The sequence below is a fragment of the Amphiprion ocellaris genome, chromosome 8 (genome assembly GCF_022539595.1).
Source record: "Amphiprion ocellaris isolate individual 3 ecotype Okinawa chromosome 8, ASM2253959v1, whole genome shotgun sequence".
NCBI lineage: Eukaryota > Metazoa > Chordata > Actinopteri > Pomacentridae > Amphiprion > Amphiprion ocellaris.
The window spans coordinates 25095868-25112958 of record NC_072773.1 but is presented as its reverse complement, the minus strand read 5'-3'; the positions used below and the strand labels follow the sequence as shown (position 1 = coordinate 25112958).

The window sequence follows — 17091 nt, the reverse complement described above, 5'->3', positions numbered from 1 at the left end:
GAAAGACAAGGGAGCAAAATACTGGAGAAAATGGAAGTGTGAGGGTCTCTGTGTCTCTCTCCTAGATATTAGGCATCAATGCTCCCTGCATAGTAAACTATATCTGAGGATTTGTTGCCAACCTTCTGTCCTACATGTTTGTATATTAAAATCAAAATCTAGTTTAAAATTAAAGTTCAAAAAGAACCCAGGAAAAAACACTGCCAACTATCCACCCTTTCAACTGAAGAATGTGTTTTTAATGAGGTGGCAATTACACCTTTTCTTTTCAACACACCCAACTAGTGTGCCAAAAAAAATGGCAGGACTGAAGATGAAAAAATGTCATTATGTGACTTGTGTGCTGCTGATCCCAAAAACCTCAGAGGGCGATTAAGTTGACTGGATACAGTGTATCAAATCAAACAAATTCTGTACGACTATGTTCATGTCTTTACTAATGATTTCATGTTTATATTTGGCTTCTTTGAACCCAGACAAACTGAGTTGTATAGAAATCTTGTACATTTTTGGATGAGTTCTTTATTCCCCATGAAAGGTTGCAGGGAATTCTCAGCGTTTTTCAGATGAAACCATAAAACTCTTGGCAGGAAAATGAATAGGCGAGGTCTGCCCTTTTGGCTTAGCCTCAGGTCACCTTGGTGTAATTTTAAATGTCACGCAATGATGACTAACAGCTGGAACTGTTTGGACTGAAAATAAATGTTTGTTAACTTCCGCTACGGTTATTATTCAATCTTGATAATTATATTCTCTTAATTCGCACATGATTTTCTGGCTATTGTCACACTACTTTGAAGTACAGCGCACAATCATGCAAGGTCCTCATTGTGTTAATGCTGATTTCATTTTACATCCAACATAGGAGATTGTGTGGAGGGAGCAGTTGAGGAGATGTGTTTTAAGATTTGACAGTGCCTTAGCTCAGATACTGGAGCTTTTGTCTTTTCATGTTGTTAGACTTCTAAAAAGGCACCGAGTTTCTCAGCACTTTCATGTTTTTTTAGGTTTCAACCTCTTTATCACCTTCGATGACCTCAAACTGTCACAGCATCAGTATTGTAAGAGCTGAGAGAAAACAAGGGGCGGCAAAGAGGTCAAACTGGAATGATGTTGACATTTGCTTCAAAATTTTTGATCAGTTACACTGGTCTTAAGTTGCTTTGCTTACACAGCATGAGTGGACAATGAATGAGTGACAATGAACCAGTATTACATTGGATTTTCAAAGACAACATTGGAGTCAAAGGCTTAAAATGTGGAATAGAGGGCACGTGAAAGAAAGGTATAGTTGGCATTATAATGCTGCCAAAGGTGAAGGACTTTATTTTTCTGCAGGTACAAAGTGGTGTTCATTTGGGCACATCATTGTGTTTGCATTAAAACCTGCTCTGATCACTCTGTATCACAAACACAGGCATTTTCTTGGCTCATGGGTTACGCCCAACATATACTGGTAAATGAATAAAACAACACTGGCTTGGCTGGTCTTCATCCATCCATCCATCATCTATACACCGCTTAATCCTCATTAGGGTCGCGGGGGGGGCTGGAGTCTATCCCAGCTGACTCAGGTGAAGGCAGGGGACACCCTAGACAGGTCGCCAGTCTGTCGCAGGGCTACATATATAGACAAACAAGCACTCTCACATTCACACCTACGGGCAATTTAGAATAATCAATTAACCTCAGCACATTTTTGGACTGTGGGAGGAAGCCGGAGTACCCAGAGAAAACCCACGCATGCACAGGGAGAACATACAAACTCCATGCAGAAAGATCCCGGGAAAGCCGGGACGCGAACCAGGGATCTTCTAGCTGCAAGGCGAAAGTGCTAACCGCTAACCCTGGCTGGTCTTCAGTGACTGTCAACTGCACTGATTCTGATGCTGCAACAATCCAGGTGTCATATCAGAGTCACGGTGTCTTACAGTGATAACACATTCCCAAAATAATTAGATTTACAATCATTAAGGTATCAGAAACCCACTGAACATAAAATGAACACTTTTTATATCCATTGCTGTATCCAGCACTGCATTTATATTCTTTATTCCCCTTTATGCATGTTTACTTAACTGCTGTTTCCATGCTAGCTAGTATTAGGTCAAATGTCCAAAGCAAAACAACCCACAAAAACAAAATTTGTCATATAGGAAAGAAACTAAACAGTCACTGTACACAATCCCAGCCAGTGTGTTCCAAAAAGGTTAGTTATTCATCATTAAATGTAATAGTGCTAATCGCTGAGTAGTGCTGGGTGATATGGAAAAAATCATATATCACGATATGAATTATTTTATATCACAATAACGATATATATCACGATGTACCACAATAAAGCATGTTTTCAGTTATTCTCTGAAAAGTTTGACAAAAAATTCATTGCTTACTTTTCTCCATGAAAAGTTTAGAATCATCAGTTAACCTCAGCATGTTTTTGCACTGTGGGAGGAAGCTGGAGAAACCGGTAAAAACTCACGCATGCACATGAAGAACATGCAAATTCCACACAGAAAGGTACCACGCCCAGGTCGGGACACAAACCGTGGATCTTCTGGCTGTGAGGCACCTGTGCCTAATCACAAATCATAAATATGTTATTGTAAATTTTGCTCAATTAAATAGGGACTGAGTGGTCACAATGTCTCCCTCCAAAAACACAAGGCACCATCCATTATTCAGTAAGATCTTTCCCTATCTACTAATCATTTTTAATATACCGAAGATTGATGTGTGAATCAAAGTAAATTTTTCAGTGGCTGATGAGTAAGCAGCTCTAACAGCAACTTGTGGAATCCTGGGTATTTTCAATTCAGTTCACTGGACCTATTTCAGACTTCTTTTACTCGAAGTATTTTTCTTGACTTTACCCTTTCTAATGCCTCCATGGCCTCGTGTCAAAAGTTCATAATAATTTTAAGGATTGAACTGTTATTTTGGAATTTTTTAATTGTTAGGTTTTACATTTGCTTTATAAAAGCTGACAGTAGAAAGAAAATGAGGGGAGAACGAGATTGAGAATGAAATACAAGTAATCAGACACAAACAAGCATGTTAAAATAGATAGATAGATAGATAGATAGATAGATAGATAGATAGATAGATAGATAGATAGATAGATAGATAGATAGATAGATAGATAGATAGATAGATAGATAGATAGATAGATAGATAGATAGATAGATAGATAGATAGAGACCTATGTACAAGTCCATCGCATGCAAGGCTGAACAAAACACAGTGTTGCAACTATCTCAAAATCAATTTCTCTCCAGGCCAGTTAATATTAGACCCGACTTGTCCCACAGTTAAATGCAGTCACAGCACAGTATAAACATTGACAAGAGGCATGAAGAAATAATAAACACGAACAAGCACGCTGCTGCATTTATATTGCATAGGAAAAGTGTGCTTCAAGGCTTCAATTTTGTGTTTCCTTCTTCTCTGACCAAATGGATGGCAGGCAGCATGGCAGCATGGAAATCTGTGTTAATGTTTTAAAATCGTTCTTTCAGTGTTAAAAAAAATAATAACTAAAAAAAAAGCCAAGGAATGTGAAACTGATAGTTTGTGTAAGGGGAAAGAAAAATGATCCAGTGGCCTGTAGCCTCCAAACATCCTTAAGAAAGATTCTTAACACGTTGATCTGTGGGAGAAAGTACACCAGAGTTTGAGAAGTCTGAAGCCTAAAAACTGCTTGAAGTTGGGCAGAATAATCCTAATGCAGTCATGACATTTTGGCTAACTTTAAAAGCCAAAAAGAACAGTGAGGTATGTAACCACTAAAAGAAGTGATTTCAACGTATTCAGTATATAACCCATATGGCCCACTGCTGTCAGGAGTGTGATTTTGAGATTACCTAGAACCTGAAGGACATTCCACATTAAGGTGGAATATAAATCAAAAGCTTTTGCCTGCATAATGATCAGAGATCTTAGTGTGTGATAAATAACAAACCACAGTGAAACTTATCATAGCTATTGGTACAGCACATACAAGCATTGCCCACAGCAACACCCATCCTTGGTATGATAGAGGGAGGGCAAACAATTCAGCCACAGGCCTCAATGACATAAGAAAGTGCTGTTGAAAAGAACTGAGGGTAAGCTAAAAGCAAACTAGTAAAACTAGCAGAACTGGAAAGCTCAGTGCACAGCTCAACAGCCATGTGTATACATTGGTACAATAACTGCCTGTGACTTCACATTCAAATTTTCCATGTGAGGAGACAATCCCCTTCATTTGCAGGCTGTCCTTAAAGTGAGAGCAATTTTGGACTTTGTAAACCACTCCTAATGCGTGACATATAGAGTGAGCTTGTCATCAGTCGGATTTGAAGGGCAAGTACAGACTTTGCAAAGGTGGTGAGACCACCACCTAATGCTGCAGAATGAAAAACACTGAAAGAGAAACCAGAAGCCAGTGAGTCAAATGCTAATCAAGCAAATGCACAGCACATTCGGCAGCTTAACCCTCTGCTTTATTCATTTATCTTTCTTCATAGGAAGAAATACACATCATGATAGACAAAGTAAAAAGGTTGTCTTGAGAGAAGCTGTTGGATCAGGGGGATACCTGTGTTCTTGAACATCCACATCCTTACTTACAACTTTACAAACAGACACACATATATCATAAACATATAAACCTGTCAGCTGAGTCGCTCATTCTCCACGTGACCAAAATTATCCAACACTCGATTTCTGACTCCCGTGGAGGAGCATTGAGTACAGGTTCGTATCGCAGCACTGCCTGCAATATTGAAACCATCTTACGTAGTCACTAACAAGAACAGAATGGCATGCATTTACAAATACAGTTCCATTCAGTATGCTGTACGTTGTTTCTGCATGCACACAATGAGAGTTCCTAAGAATTCAAAGAAAGGTGTTGGGGGGATTTTCTGTCTAGGACTCATTTGTGTAACACAATGATCTTTAGAAAGGAGAAGATGTATGGCCTTTGCATTTTGAAACTCTGTCCTGTCAGATTGGCCTCGAAGCTAAAAGCTGTCTATTTGAAGCTTTAGTGTTTTTAATGTTCAACACAAAGGCATTTTAAGACTGCAGACAAAGAAATAACAGAACAACAGACTACAGTTTGACGTGACCCACATCCTAAAGGAGTTTTCATGAGAAGGCCTGGTAACCCCTATCTACTGTAACATGAATGCTAATAAACAAGATGAGGAAAATCCAAGATACTTAGAATTGAGGTATAATGTCATATAAGCCAGAAATCTTCAGTTTTTTTTATGGTTGCCTTGAATTCGTTTACTTTTCATTTTTGCTCTTTCTGTGGCTCTGAAGAAGGAACCTGTGCTTTCAAGACAAAATTGTCAGAATGGTGGTTTCTGTCTGGCAGTGAAAGCAATAACTCTTGAAGTGTATCTGGGCCATGTCAGTTAGAACATGTTAGTGCAGGAGAGTGGAATCTTTTATCTTATGTCTTGTGAGACCTCCACAAAATAAAAATAAAAAAACCTTTAACAGACAATTAACAGAATGTGCTACAGTCAGAAAAATAAACACTGATGTACAGTAAGATTTGAAGAAATATCCAAGGTTATCATGAAAACACTGAAAAGACATAGCATGTTACAGCCAGGTGAACCATGCTGAGGTTTCAACCCATATGGATGGTATGAAAGGAATGTGGAGACAGAGAGAAGTTTCAGGCTCTAGAGGCTGTAAAAGTCAGTCTTTGCTATGACTAGTTGGAAGGCCTCTCTCCTCCTCATCTTCCTCTTCTGTTTCTTCATCCCTGGTTTGGGGAACAGAGGTCAGCAGCAAAGTGTCGGCATGAACTTCCTCATCATCTGACTGGATCACAGGCGTGTCGACTCCGCCCACACTGGTGTCACTGGAACCAGACGATGTAGACGAAATGCGGGACTGTGAGCCGCGGTAAACTTCATGTTGCCGTTTCAAAGATGCACGCTCCCTGTAGACAACCTCTGCATCTTCATCCTCCTCATCTTCCTCCTCGTCCTCACCATCTGTAATTGGAAGCTATTAGAACGTGACGATACCTGTTGTGCTGCGGCTAATCACAGAAAATCTGTAATTCCCACATCTGAGTCATCAAAACTGCATATGCAAAGTACCTACAACAATCACATCACTGTCTTGACTTGTTATTAGATATTCCAAGAGATACAGTATGTAGGGATCACTCAGACAGGTCTCAACAAGTGAGTTCGGTCACCTTGATATAATGCCATACAAAGCTGACAGCACCTTCTGACTTCGTCTTCACAGATACTAATTCAGTACAAAACATTATTGTGCTTTTTATACTATTGTGCTATTTTATACACAACTGTGCACTTACTGCCCAGTAACAACATATACAACTCTGTCCTTTTCTGTAGAGGTTGAATTACTTCAAAACAAGATTTTAATCAATCCATTCAAGCTATACATACTTTATTCTGGCTGGAGTCTATTCCAGCCAAAATTGTGAGGTTTTATGAATAAATTAGTGAAATTAAAACAGTCAATAATGATGAAAAATACCCAATCTATGCACAGATTATGATAATTTTGCCAGAATGTCATAAATCTTCAGGTTTGTGGTACCGAGCCCACAGTAGATTTTGTGCCTTAGAGAGACTCTACACGCAAAAATAGATGATAAGAACAGCTTTAGGCCAGTAGGCAGTAAGTTTGTAGGTTTAATCATTTCAATGTGCTGTTTATTAAGTACAGTGGGTGGTGCTCTGAAAGTTTGCCTCACTCATACAAGTCTACTTGTCATCTTAAATCCAAGCATGCACGGTTGTGTCTATCCTGAAAAAACTCTGATTTGGACAGATTGTACCATCTTAGGTTCTTCTGAGGACAGTAAGGTGCGTGTGAGAGAGGACCTGAAATGGAAATTTGCTGAACAAAGAACTATAAATACCTAACAACAGCAGGTCCCCGGGACACATGACACAGCACACCGCAATTTGCACCTTTCTGTGAGTCTTTTTCAAACAACAACACATCTGGTGTAAGCTCAAGAAAGAAGGTGCTTTGGTAAATATAGCATTTGATTGTACTATGGAGGCAAACCTGGTAGAGGAGACGTCAGCGCTCCCGCATCTGCTCCCGAACCTGAGTTGAGAAACACATCAAGAGCTTCCTGATCCGATATGTCCATCAAGTCCATCTGCTCCAGGACGTCCACATTCACCTCCATAGATGAGATACTACCCATAGGGGCTGCAGCAAAACAGCAGATAGAGCATACCTGTAAATACACACTGTTGATGTCAAAAGCTGTTGCCTACAAATTGTTTGGATATTGACAATATATCCACTACAGAGCATTGAGCATGAAGACTGAATATACAAGTGGAATACGACACCAGTTTCATCCGTTTTTCATAGTGAGCAGATGTAAAGCAGTTAATCATCAGCCAGTAACTTAATATCTGTAATATTTACATCTACTTCTTATTTACTTATGAAAAACATTTAGGTATTCGGGCCCCCTGAGAAGCAGAACAAACAGTAACTCACGTTTCCTGCAGTCGATCTGCAAGTGTGCAGAAGGTAAATAATTGTCCAAGTCATGCTGGTAGACGTCTTCGAAGAACCGTTGTCTGTCCTTCAGCTTAAGGTGCTGAGCAGAATCCTTTTCACGCACCTTTTGAGAGTTGTCTGTTTCAGCTGACCAACAAAACAAAACAAGACAAGAAACATGTTAAAACATTACTTTCACCGGTATTTATTCTCTATCTGAAGCTTGTTAAGTACCAGTCAAAAGTTTGGACACAGCTTCTCATTCAATGGTTGTTATTTCTTTTAATTTTTTTCTACATTGTAGATTAACACTGAAGACATCAAAACTATGAAAGAACACGTGGAATTATGTAGTAAACAAAAAAGTGTGAAACAAACCAGAATATGTTTTATATTTTAGATTTTTTAAAGCAGCCTCCTTTTGCTTTGATTACTGCTTTGCACACTCTTGGTATTCTCTGTCAGCTTCACGAGGGAGGATCCTGGAATGATTTTTCAACAGTCGTGAAGGACTTCCCAGAGGTGCTGGGCACTTGTTGGCTGCTCTTCCTTCACCTTTTGGTCCATCTCATCCCAAACCATCTCATTTGCGTTTAGGTCAGGTGATTGTGGAGGCCAGGTCATCTGATGCAGCACTCCATCACTCTCCTTCTTGGTCAAATAGTCCTTACACATCCTGGAGGTGTGTTTGGGGCCGTTGTGTTGTAGAAAAATAAATGATGGTCCCAGTAAGCGCAAATCAGGATGGCATGGTGCTGCAGAATGCTGTGGTTGCCATGCTGGTTCAGTATGCCTTGAATTTTGAAAAGCACCCCCACACCATCACAACTCCTCCTCCATGCTTCACACACATGTAGAAACCATCCATTCACCATCTCTGCATCTCACAAAGACACGGCGGTTGGAGGGAAAAATGTCAAATTTGGAGACATCACACTAAAGTACAGATTTCCACTGGTCTGATGTCCATTTCTTGTGTTTCTTGGCCCAAACAAATCTCTTCTTCTTGTCATTCATCCTCAGTAGTGGTTTCTTTGCAGAAATTCCACCATGAAGACCAAGAGTTGGTTCTCATCAGAGCCAGTTTCATCATAGCGTTTGAGGGTATTTTCGACTGCAGTTGAGGATACATTCCAAGTTCTTGAAATTTTCCAGATCAACTGACCTTCATGTCTTAACCTAATGATGGATTGTAGTTTCTCTTTACTGAGTTGAGTGATTCTTGCCATACTAGATTACAACAGTAGTCAAATAGGGCTATCCACTGTGTACTAACCCTACCTCTGCACAACACAACTGATGGTCTTAAACACATTAAGAAGGCATGCGATTCCACAAATTGACTCTTGACAAGGCACACCTGTTAGTTCAAAACCATTCCAGGAGACTCCCTCATGAGGCTGAGAGAGAGAATGCCAAGAGTGTGCAGAGCTGTCATCAAAGCTACTTTAAAGGATCTAAAATATAAAACATATTCTGGCTTGTTTAACACTTTTTTGTTTACTACATACTTCCACGTGTGTTCTTTCATAGTTTTGATGTTGTCAGTATTAATCTACAATGTAGAAAATAATTAAAATCAACAAAAATGTTGAATGAGAAGGTGTGTCCAACTTTTTGACTGGTACTGTATGTGTGTCAGGAAGTGTGTTCTGTTCCAATTTTTAAAAAATTGCTTTTTTTCTTAATTGAAGATGGAGTAAGAATGTTCGGTGTTACTCTGGTTTACACCGAGGAATTTTCACTTAATTAAGTGTGACTCTCTTGTAAGAAAACATTGGTTGCCATGTTCACAGAGAGAAAGGCACAGACCACGAAACACATAATTTGTGGTTCACATCCAGGATGCTACTGTTTATAGTCAGTAAAGGCTCCAGAGGAATAAAAAGTAGTTTTAAAAATGAAAACGTATGTTTTAATTGAGGCAAATAAGTTCTGACTTCTAAAAGAAACCTGAAGTTGTTTGAATGTCATCAGTGTGTGATAAGCGGATGCTAAAAGACATGATTATTCAAATACAACAGTAAATACCAGTCATAAAACATTTTAAAACTCTTCAGTTAAAAACATTACACAGCTTTGCACAGCTCTAATGTAGAGTCTCTCATACAAGACCTGTCATGTTTCTATTAACAACTTGCTGTCACATAGATTTAATCACAATATGTCTTCTAATCTGTCTACTAATTCCTTTACCATTATTTTCCCATGTTCCTCTCACGCAGCTTTCTGTAGCTTTTCTTAAGGCAAAGAACTTGTTCTCATGATATTAGTCTGACCTCTAGTGTTCGTGATCAGGCTCGCATGCAGTTTGAAAATCAATTTGATGACAAGTGAAGATTTTAATATAGGTATGACATGAGCTGTGTGACCAACTAAATATTTGCTTGAATCCTTGCCTTAAATACGCTTAATATGAAAATGGGGTTATTTTTATTTCCATGTTTGAAATTGCAGACATACTATGAAAAGTAGGAGAGCCACTGCCTCGTGCGTTGACCTCTGCCATGCTGACAGGCTGTGGTTGTGTAATTGTGCTACATCCTCCTCAGCACACATTGTGTCTCTTCCCTGTGGCCTCAATGAGCTGACACTTTGAATCATGTCACCGGTGTTTTTGGGTGGCGTGTGTGTGTGTGTGTGTGTGTGTGTGGATGTATGAATCTGTATGTGTGTGCATGTTCATACACTGTATGTGTGCTTATGCATTTACGGTGCATGGTTAATGCTCATTTTGTCCACCAATGTGTAACAAGCTCCCATAACTAACCTGTTTAAATGTTGCCAGCAGATGGACCCAGCATGCAAAGCAACAGCATTGACTTTGCTACATCTACAGTTGGCCCTTTTGAGAATTCCCTTTCTGCTGTTTGAAAACAAACACTGCAGCACATCTGTGTCACCCAGCCTCCCTCCTCGAGCGACTCCATCTCTGGAGAGCCAGCTAGTCAATCCGTCAGTCACGCTTCCATTGCCCAGGAGGGGTGTGTCCACTGTCACTAATGACAGCCCTTTATTCTGTCATTCAAGCTGTCTGTGGAGGCAGGAAACAGGGCCGCTGTTCATATTCTCTCTGGCTTATATGCCAGCAGTTTGTGGGAATACAGTCAATGACATAAAGCTTACAGTGTTGTTAAGTATAAACTAAAATCCACACTTAAAGGCAGCCAATGTAAATGTCACTAATATGTTCAGATAGAGGAACTTGCTACACTGGAACACAGTGAAATGTTTATCATATGTTGCTGCAGGTATGGAATTTGTGGTATCATATATAACATTTTTTGAAATTCCCTATGTTGCAATACCAGTTTGGAGGCAAATTACCAATCAGTTTGGACCAGAATGATTGCCAGGCACATTTTTATTCGTTTGTTCTTGCTTTGCAGCAGCTGTGGCTGGAGTGGCAGTGCGGGTTGTCCACTGATTGCAGGTTTAGCAGCTCAACCCCCAGGCCCTCCATGTGTCCCTGACTAAGACAACAAAACCAAAGTTGCTCCTGATTGCAGGCGAGTAACTTTCATTGCAGCTCCATTACTGTTTGTGCGTGACTATGTGTTCATGAATGAAAAACACATTGCAAAACGCTTCCTAAAACCGAGCTTAGGTTAAAAGGTACAATATAAGTACAGATCATTTACCGTTCATCTTAAATGGCTCCATATGGTATGCCCGATTACCTTATCCAAGTAATTTCCACAACTGCCCCATAAGCTGTACCACATATTCCCATGCTCATGTTATAGAGGTGATACAACAAGCACTGAATGAAAGAAGTAATCCACCAGGAATGCATGTATTGACATGCCGTTGCAGCATTCTATTAGAAGATGTGGGAAAAGTTAAACTTTTTCACAGATGACTTTTCACTTTAGTGCCAGAGCCTTCTGCATTACTTGACGGGCATTTCTTTAATGTAGAACTAAAGTTGGTCTGAATGTAGCTTTGGACAGCTCTCTCCTGCACCGTCATTAAAACACCAACTGGAACCTTACAGCCCAACACCTTAATTATATATAATTTGCTTTCAGCTTGTCAAATATGTGTGTATTTTGAGAATAAACACACACCTTAAAAATAGTAAGTAGAATTAATCAACGTGTGCTTCCATTAGTCCGCAGATTAGCCAAAGAAATGTAGTTATTCCATTTTGCAAGTCCACTGTCCCCCATGTCTCCTCAGTCCAACAAGGGAACAAGAAGAACTGTGCAAGTCTTGGCATTGTATTTGGCATTGCAAACGGAGGGATTTAATGAGCAGCAGGATCCTTAAACAGACCAGGAGCCTGCCAAACCCCTTACCACCTCACTGCCAACTGTCAGTGTCCATTCAGGAGTCATCACTTGGCAGCAGTGGGAAGCTTGAGACAAAACCAGTTACTAAAGGTTGTTACAGCAATGATGAGACTTGATGATGATGCAACTACACAGCTTATGTAAACTTCAGTTTTGCCTCTTGGCCTTATGGAGGTTTCTCTCTCTCTCTCTCTCTATGACTCCCTCGCCATCTTTCTCTTTGTCTGTTTATCTAAAAATCAGATTGCATTACTCAAGTTGAGATGACCATGAACATGTCCGACCCACACACAGGCTTAGCTGCATGTCCTCTTGAGTCGACTCCTGCGTGGGAAAAAAACACGTATGTAAAAGACTGACTCATCCAGATAACCTCAGAGTTTCCTATAATCCTGCTGTGGAAGACATGTTGTGGGTCTTCATGCAAATCAGCTAAGGTTATAACACTACTAAGCTCTGTGTGAGAACCAGATGGTGTTCATAGCCTAAAAGGGGAATCCCTCGCTTTTGGCCAGGGTTAATAACCCTGAATGATCCTTGCATGACTGTGTGGCTCATGAATTATTTTTTTCCCACTTTAAATCCAGTGTTCGCTGATGTTTAAGATGATTTTGTGCAGGGATCACTGCGCATAAAGTCTGATGAAATAGTCCCGGTATTAAATAAGTCAACCCATTCAGTTCTCAGGCTGCTCCTTTACCCTTATCTGGGCTACAAAATACAGGTCACATGGAAAAGCTTTACAGCTGTGATGGCTGACTTTCGCTATGCTGGGGAAGTGTTGGCCTCAGGCTATTAACAGAGATAGCTTATAAAAGATGAAGAAGAAAATAAAACCAGGGGAGCAGATAAAAGGAGAAGTACCATGCCTCAAATATGCTGGTTCCACACTGACATAACGGATGTATTTTTTGGCTTCAACTGCTGACATGGCACTAAAACACAACACGGCATAGTTATATCTGCTGATGGACAATTAAAAACAACATTACCGGAAAATATATCCAGAATTCTAAATTTTGTATAGCTGCTGTGTGCAAAAAGTGGCTCAGTCAGTGTTTTCTAACTCAAACTCACTCTGCTGATTGTTGCCCTGGAGCAGGGCAACAATCAGTGTTGTTACAGTTCTCTCTGCCAAACAGGATCCGTAAATCTAAAAGTTACTCTCACTTGCAGGTTGGTAGGCAGTAAGCTAATTAGCCGGACATGCTTTCATTTGCATTTAAAATTATAGCAGATCAACACAGTATATTTGTTTCCTTTTACTCTTGTAGTTTTCGGTTCAAATGAATGCACATTTAGCCTCACAGAGATGAAAGCATACCTCCAACAAGTAGGTTAATATGAATGACAATTATGAGTAATTGTCCAGCCAAATTAAGACTAATTTCTCAGCTGCCATCAGAGGAGCCTTTAGGAAGGACAGTTTGTTGACATGTTCTGACATTCTTGACATACAAATGTCAAAGGAGGTCTAATAAGGTTTGTCAGGAAGTTCCCTCAACATAGATCCTCCCTTTGTTCATTTTATGCCACTATTTGGAAAAAAAACACAAGACAGATGAGTTCACTCTGGGTGGAGACACAAAGGCAAATGTTGCACGACGCTAACTGAATTAGGCTTTACAGTATTTTCAGAGCTGACAAATTCCATGACTTATGTGATCTGTGACAGGACCTATTGCCCCCCCACCCAGAAATACATGTTCCATCTCAGCCCACACTGAACCATGATTACTTAGGTCTTACTGTTACATAACGTTGGTACAATCCTTGAGCTGAACGCCCCACACCGGACTCCTACTGCATTGTAGTGCACGACGAGTTAGCTCAGCATATGTAAATGCACGTACGGGTAGAAAGAAAGAAAGAAAGAAAGAAAGAAAGAACGTGGTTATGCAACCTGAGTCTGCCGTACATTGTTCATGCTGTATAAAGTAACTGTAGTGTCAGTGGTTGGTTTGATGTAAATGGCTTTACTGCATCTGCCTGCCTCAGCTAAGCCTCATACTGACAAACACAAAGATGCAAGGATGCCATTCATTTTATTGTGCATTTGTTGTGTGTCAAGGCAAAGAAACTGATTAGAAGTCGTTTTTGTGGACTTTGATACTGAAAGAAAGGCTGTCTTTTTTCCTTTTCATGTTGATCTTTTAGTCAACCTTTCAAATTCTTTCTTCTTTTTATTACTGTTGATCAGATCAGCAGCTCTTCTTTACGTTTAGGAATAAATGTTTCAGATGTGTTATGAGTTCAGGGGCCAGAGGTGACAGCTGAGCCGAAGCACATGATCCTTTCTTCTTCCAGGGTTTGATCTTGTGGTCTCTTTCACAGCTCATAATCCCTGCTGCTAGTCTTTAAATTGCTACTGAAGCATTTTTAGAAAATGCACATCGGTACCTTCAGTTGTATTTTTCCTCTCTGCTGTCTTTTTTCTAGATACCTTGTCAGCATCTTTTCTATGATGAAAACATTCAAGTCTTGATTTATTTTTATGGCGCAGTCATACATAAGGAGCCCTGGGCTCTAGTCTGGAAGCAGAGAACAAATGCTTCTATTGAACCAGTAAGTCACATGGTGTTGAATTCAATTCCCTTGTGGCAAGTGGAAAGAAATCCCATGATCATCTTTGTGCTCTCAGTGAACAGAGACTTTGGGTGTTATGTGTGCGAGAGAGAGCGAGCTGGTTAGACAGTTACGCTGCATGGCCAGTCACAACTGACAGCCCATCCATCTCAAACTCCACCCCTCCTCTCCTCTATCTCCCAATCCACCCCGGGGTCCGATGTCGGGGCCGCCCATCTCTCAGCAGTATGCAGCCACATCATTTTTAGGAATTACTGCCATTATTTACTGAGCAAAGCGCTCCATTCTGCTGGCCTTGTAGCCACAGCAGTCCATCAGGCATAAATCATTTATGAGTGAGATCACTGCAACACAACAGCCACCTCCCCCGCCGTGAGTCTCCACTCCCCTCACTGCCCACACACATATCCATGAACACGCAGCAGAAGGTAAATCAAGACTGGTCATTTATGCTGTCCCGCCTCTTACTACAGCCCCCAGCGCCACCATCACGCTACGTCATACTGCAGGAAGCACGACCACATGCCCAAAGAGCAGAGAATACTTTCATGACCACATTATATAAATGTCTTTTATCATCTCCAACCGTCTTTATCTTGAAGTGCGCTTCATTAGCGTCCTCTCATCTTCGGGTTCTTAAGATCTCAGTTCTTTGATTAAACCTTGTCTGACTAACATGCGCTGTGAGTGTCTGATCAGATTTTATATTCCCAGGCTGTTGCCCATTCCCAAAGCCATTAAGGCACTTCTTCTCAGAGCTAAATACAAAGATGACCTCCAGCCATGCACACTGCTCCATATTTAGGCCAATCAAAACAGGACTTTCAGTGGTCTCATATATATATATACTGTTCTGCCTGTAGTCTGTTTACATTAAAGCTTAGATGCTTCCTCATGCAGAAACGTTTCATTAAAGCTGCAAATAGCGTCAGGGAAACAGCACATTATCGTCTTGACACCTAGAGAATGGCTCTTGTGGGGTCATTTGTTCAATTAGAAAGCAAGACCGTGTTTCTCTGGAGAGCAGGTTGGTGTCAGCATGTCTTTACTGTTTCTGTAGGAAGACTTTCTTCCTTTACAGAGTGGTTGTTATCCCTTCACTGTGATTAAACCTTATCTGCATCAGCAGCGTTGCAGCACCATCAAGGCTGTCAGGCTAAACAGAGATGACCCAGGGCTGTTGTTGTTGTTATTGCCTTGGACAATGAGACGTTTACAAGTGTTCCCGATAAAGGGTGGGAGGTAGAAGGATAATGAGGAAGTAAAGGAATAAACTGAAGGTGAGCAATTTTAGTTCAGGCGATAGTAAATTAATTAATCATAAGGGAACAGTTTTCAGCAGCACAGTTAGAAAAATAGGAAAATTACGTAATAGTGATGCTGTACCTACTAAGCACACTGTATGCAACATAAAGTTCAGTTAATCTGTCAACTTCTAACTGCTGCTTAATGAAACATGTCACATGAAGGAGTTAAACCTTTCTGCCGTGAGGCTCTGAGGGCTTACTTGTGAGTCATGTGAGGCTCTTCTTGTAGTAGAGAATTAGAAACTGCTGCACGGTTTCACATTAAGACTTGCGTTGCCAAGTATGAGCAAAAATGTGCTCTGAAAAGCAATGTGACAAATTACCAAAACAAAGAAGCATCTAGTGTTAACTCACAGAGCAGAGCAGAGTAACTCGCTGTACGGGAGACAAAGTTAGACACACTACAGTCTACTACTGTTGGTTACTTACATGCCAGACGCTTGTTGTGGTTGGTTGACCCCGTAGAAGACATGATCCGCTGATATGGGCTGAAGAGTGTTTACCTTTGAGTCTGTGTGGTTTGGTTGTTTTTCTTTTTTCTTTTTCGTGTCCTCCTCCTGTCAAGGCTCCAGGACAGGATGCTGGTGTGTGGAGTGGATGGTCATCTAGTCATTGCATCTCTTGACTTTGGTACTGTCAGAGATTCACATCACCCCTTTATCTCCCTCTCTTCCCTTCTCTCTCTTCCCTTTCTTCTCCTCTGCTCTGCCTTTTTGCTGTGTTTGCTGACTCCCTCCCTCCATCCCTCCCCCCCGACTCTTTCTGATCGCCTTTGCCGTTTTTTTTTTCTCTAGGTTTTCCCTCTCACTGCTTCACACTCTCATCTCGGCTGCCTCTCTAGTGTCTCACACACACGCATACAGACGCACACGCTTGCTCACTCTGTCAGACAGCCTCAGTAGGGTTGTAGAACAGTGTGTGTGTGTGTGTGTGTGTGTGTGTGTGTGTGTGTGTGTGTGTGTGTGTGTGTGTGTGTGTCGAGGGGGGCTATACGGCATTGTGGCCTGTACCAACTGGTGACTGCGGGGGGGCCAAGCAGGATCAAGAGGGAGGACAGGATTAAAGTCCTCTCGCGTCAGTTCTCCTTGCTTTGCTTTACATGTATTTATTTAACTATTTATTCTCTCTGTTGTGGGCTTTAGAAATGAACTGTGATGAGAAGCCGAACGGGGGGGGGGGGCAATTTACATGACTAACTCTCGCTGTAAAATATATGTTGTAAAATCTTATGTAATGTCATGTTATGTAATGTAATACTGTGTAACGCTGAGCTACATCATGTCATTTTTTTGTTAACTGTGTCATTGTTAGTTCTTTTTTTTAACGTCTCTTAATATTATTCATAAATGTATTAGTTAGGTGGTCTTTAAATGATTGATTAACAGAGT

The 17091-nt window shown here is 40.7% G+C and overlaps 1 protein-coding gene across 2 annotated transcripts; it reads right to left on the bottom strand.

Moving 5' to 3' along the window:
• Positions 1-4466: 4466 nt before the first annotated feature.
• On the bottom strand, positions 4467-16452 carry LOC111588738 (dysbindin-like). 2 transcript variants are annotated; one of them, XM_023299274.3, is made up of 4 exons: positions 16133-16452; positions 7513-7662; positions 7063-7212; positions 4467-6002 (listed from the first exon to the last, which is right to left on the bottom strand). In XM_023299274.3, exons 1-4 carry the CDS (start codon positions 16173-16175, stop codon positions 5701-5703), a joined length of 645 nt encoding a protein of 214 aa, XP_023155042.2. In that variant the 5' UTR covers positions 16176-16452; the 3' UTR covers positions 4467-5700. The 2 variants fall into 2 exon arrangements, with proteins under 2 accessions (XP_023155042.2, XP_035799268.1); XM_035943375.2 differs by lacking the exon at positions 16133-16452 and having other exon boundaries at positions 7063-7240; positions 7513-7652.
• Between the last annotated feature and the right edge of the window lie 639 nt (positions 16453-17091).

Bases quoted from the DNA above. Each gene is read 5' to 3' on its own strand.
- LOC111588738 (XM_023299274.3), bottom strand. From the start codon at position 16,175: ATGTCTTCTACGGGGTCAACCAACCACAACAAGCGTCTGGCAT. The intron at 7,213-7,512 runs GTGAGTTACTGT...GTTTTGCTGCAG, and splicing joins GCAGATCGACTGCAGGAAAC to CCCCTATGGGTAGTATCTCA. The intron at 6,003-7,062 runs GTTTGCCTCCAT...TTCCAATTACAG, and splicing joins GCTGACGTCTCCTCTACCAG to ATGGTGAGGACGAGGAGGAA.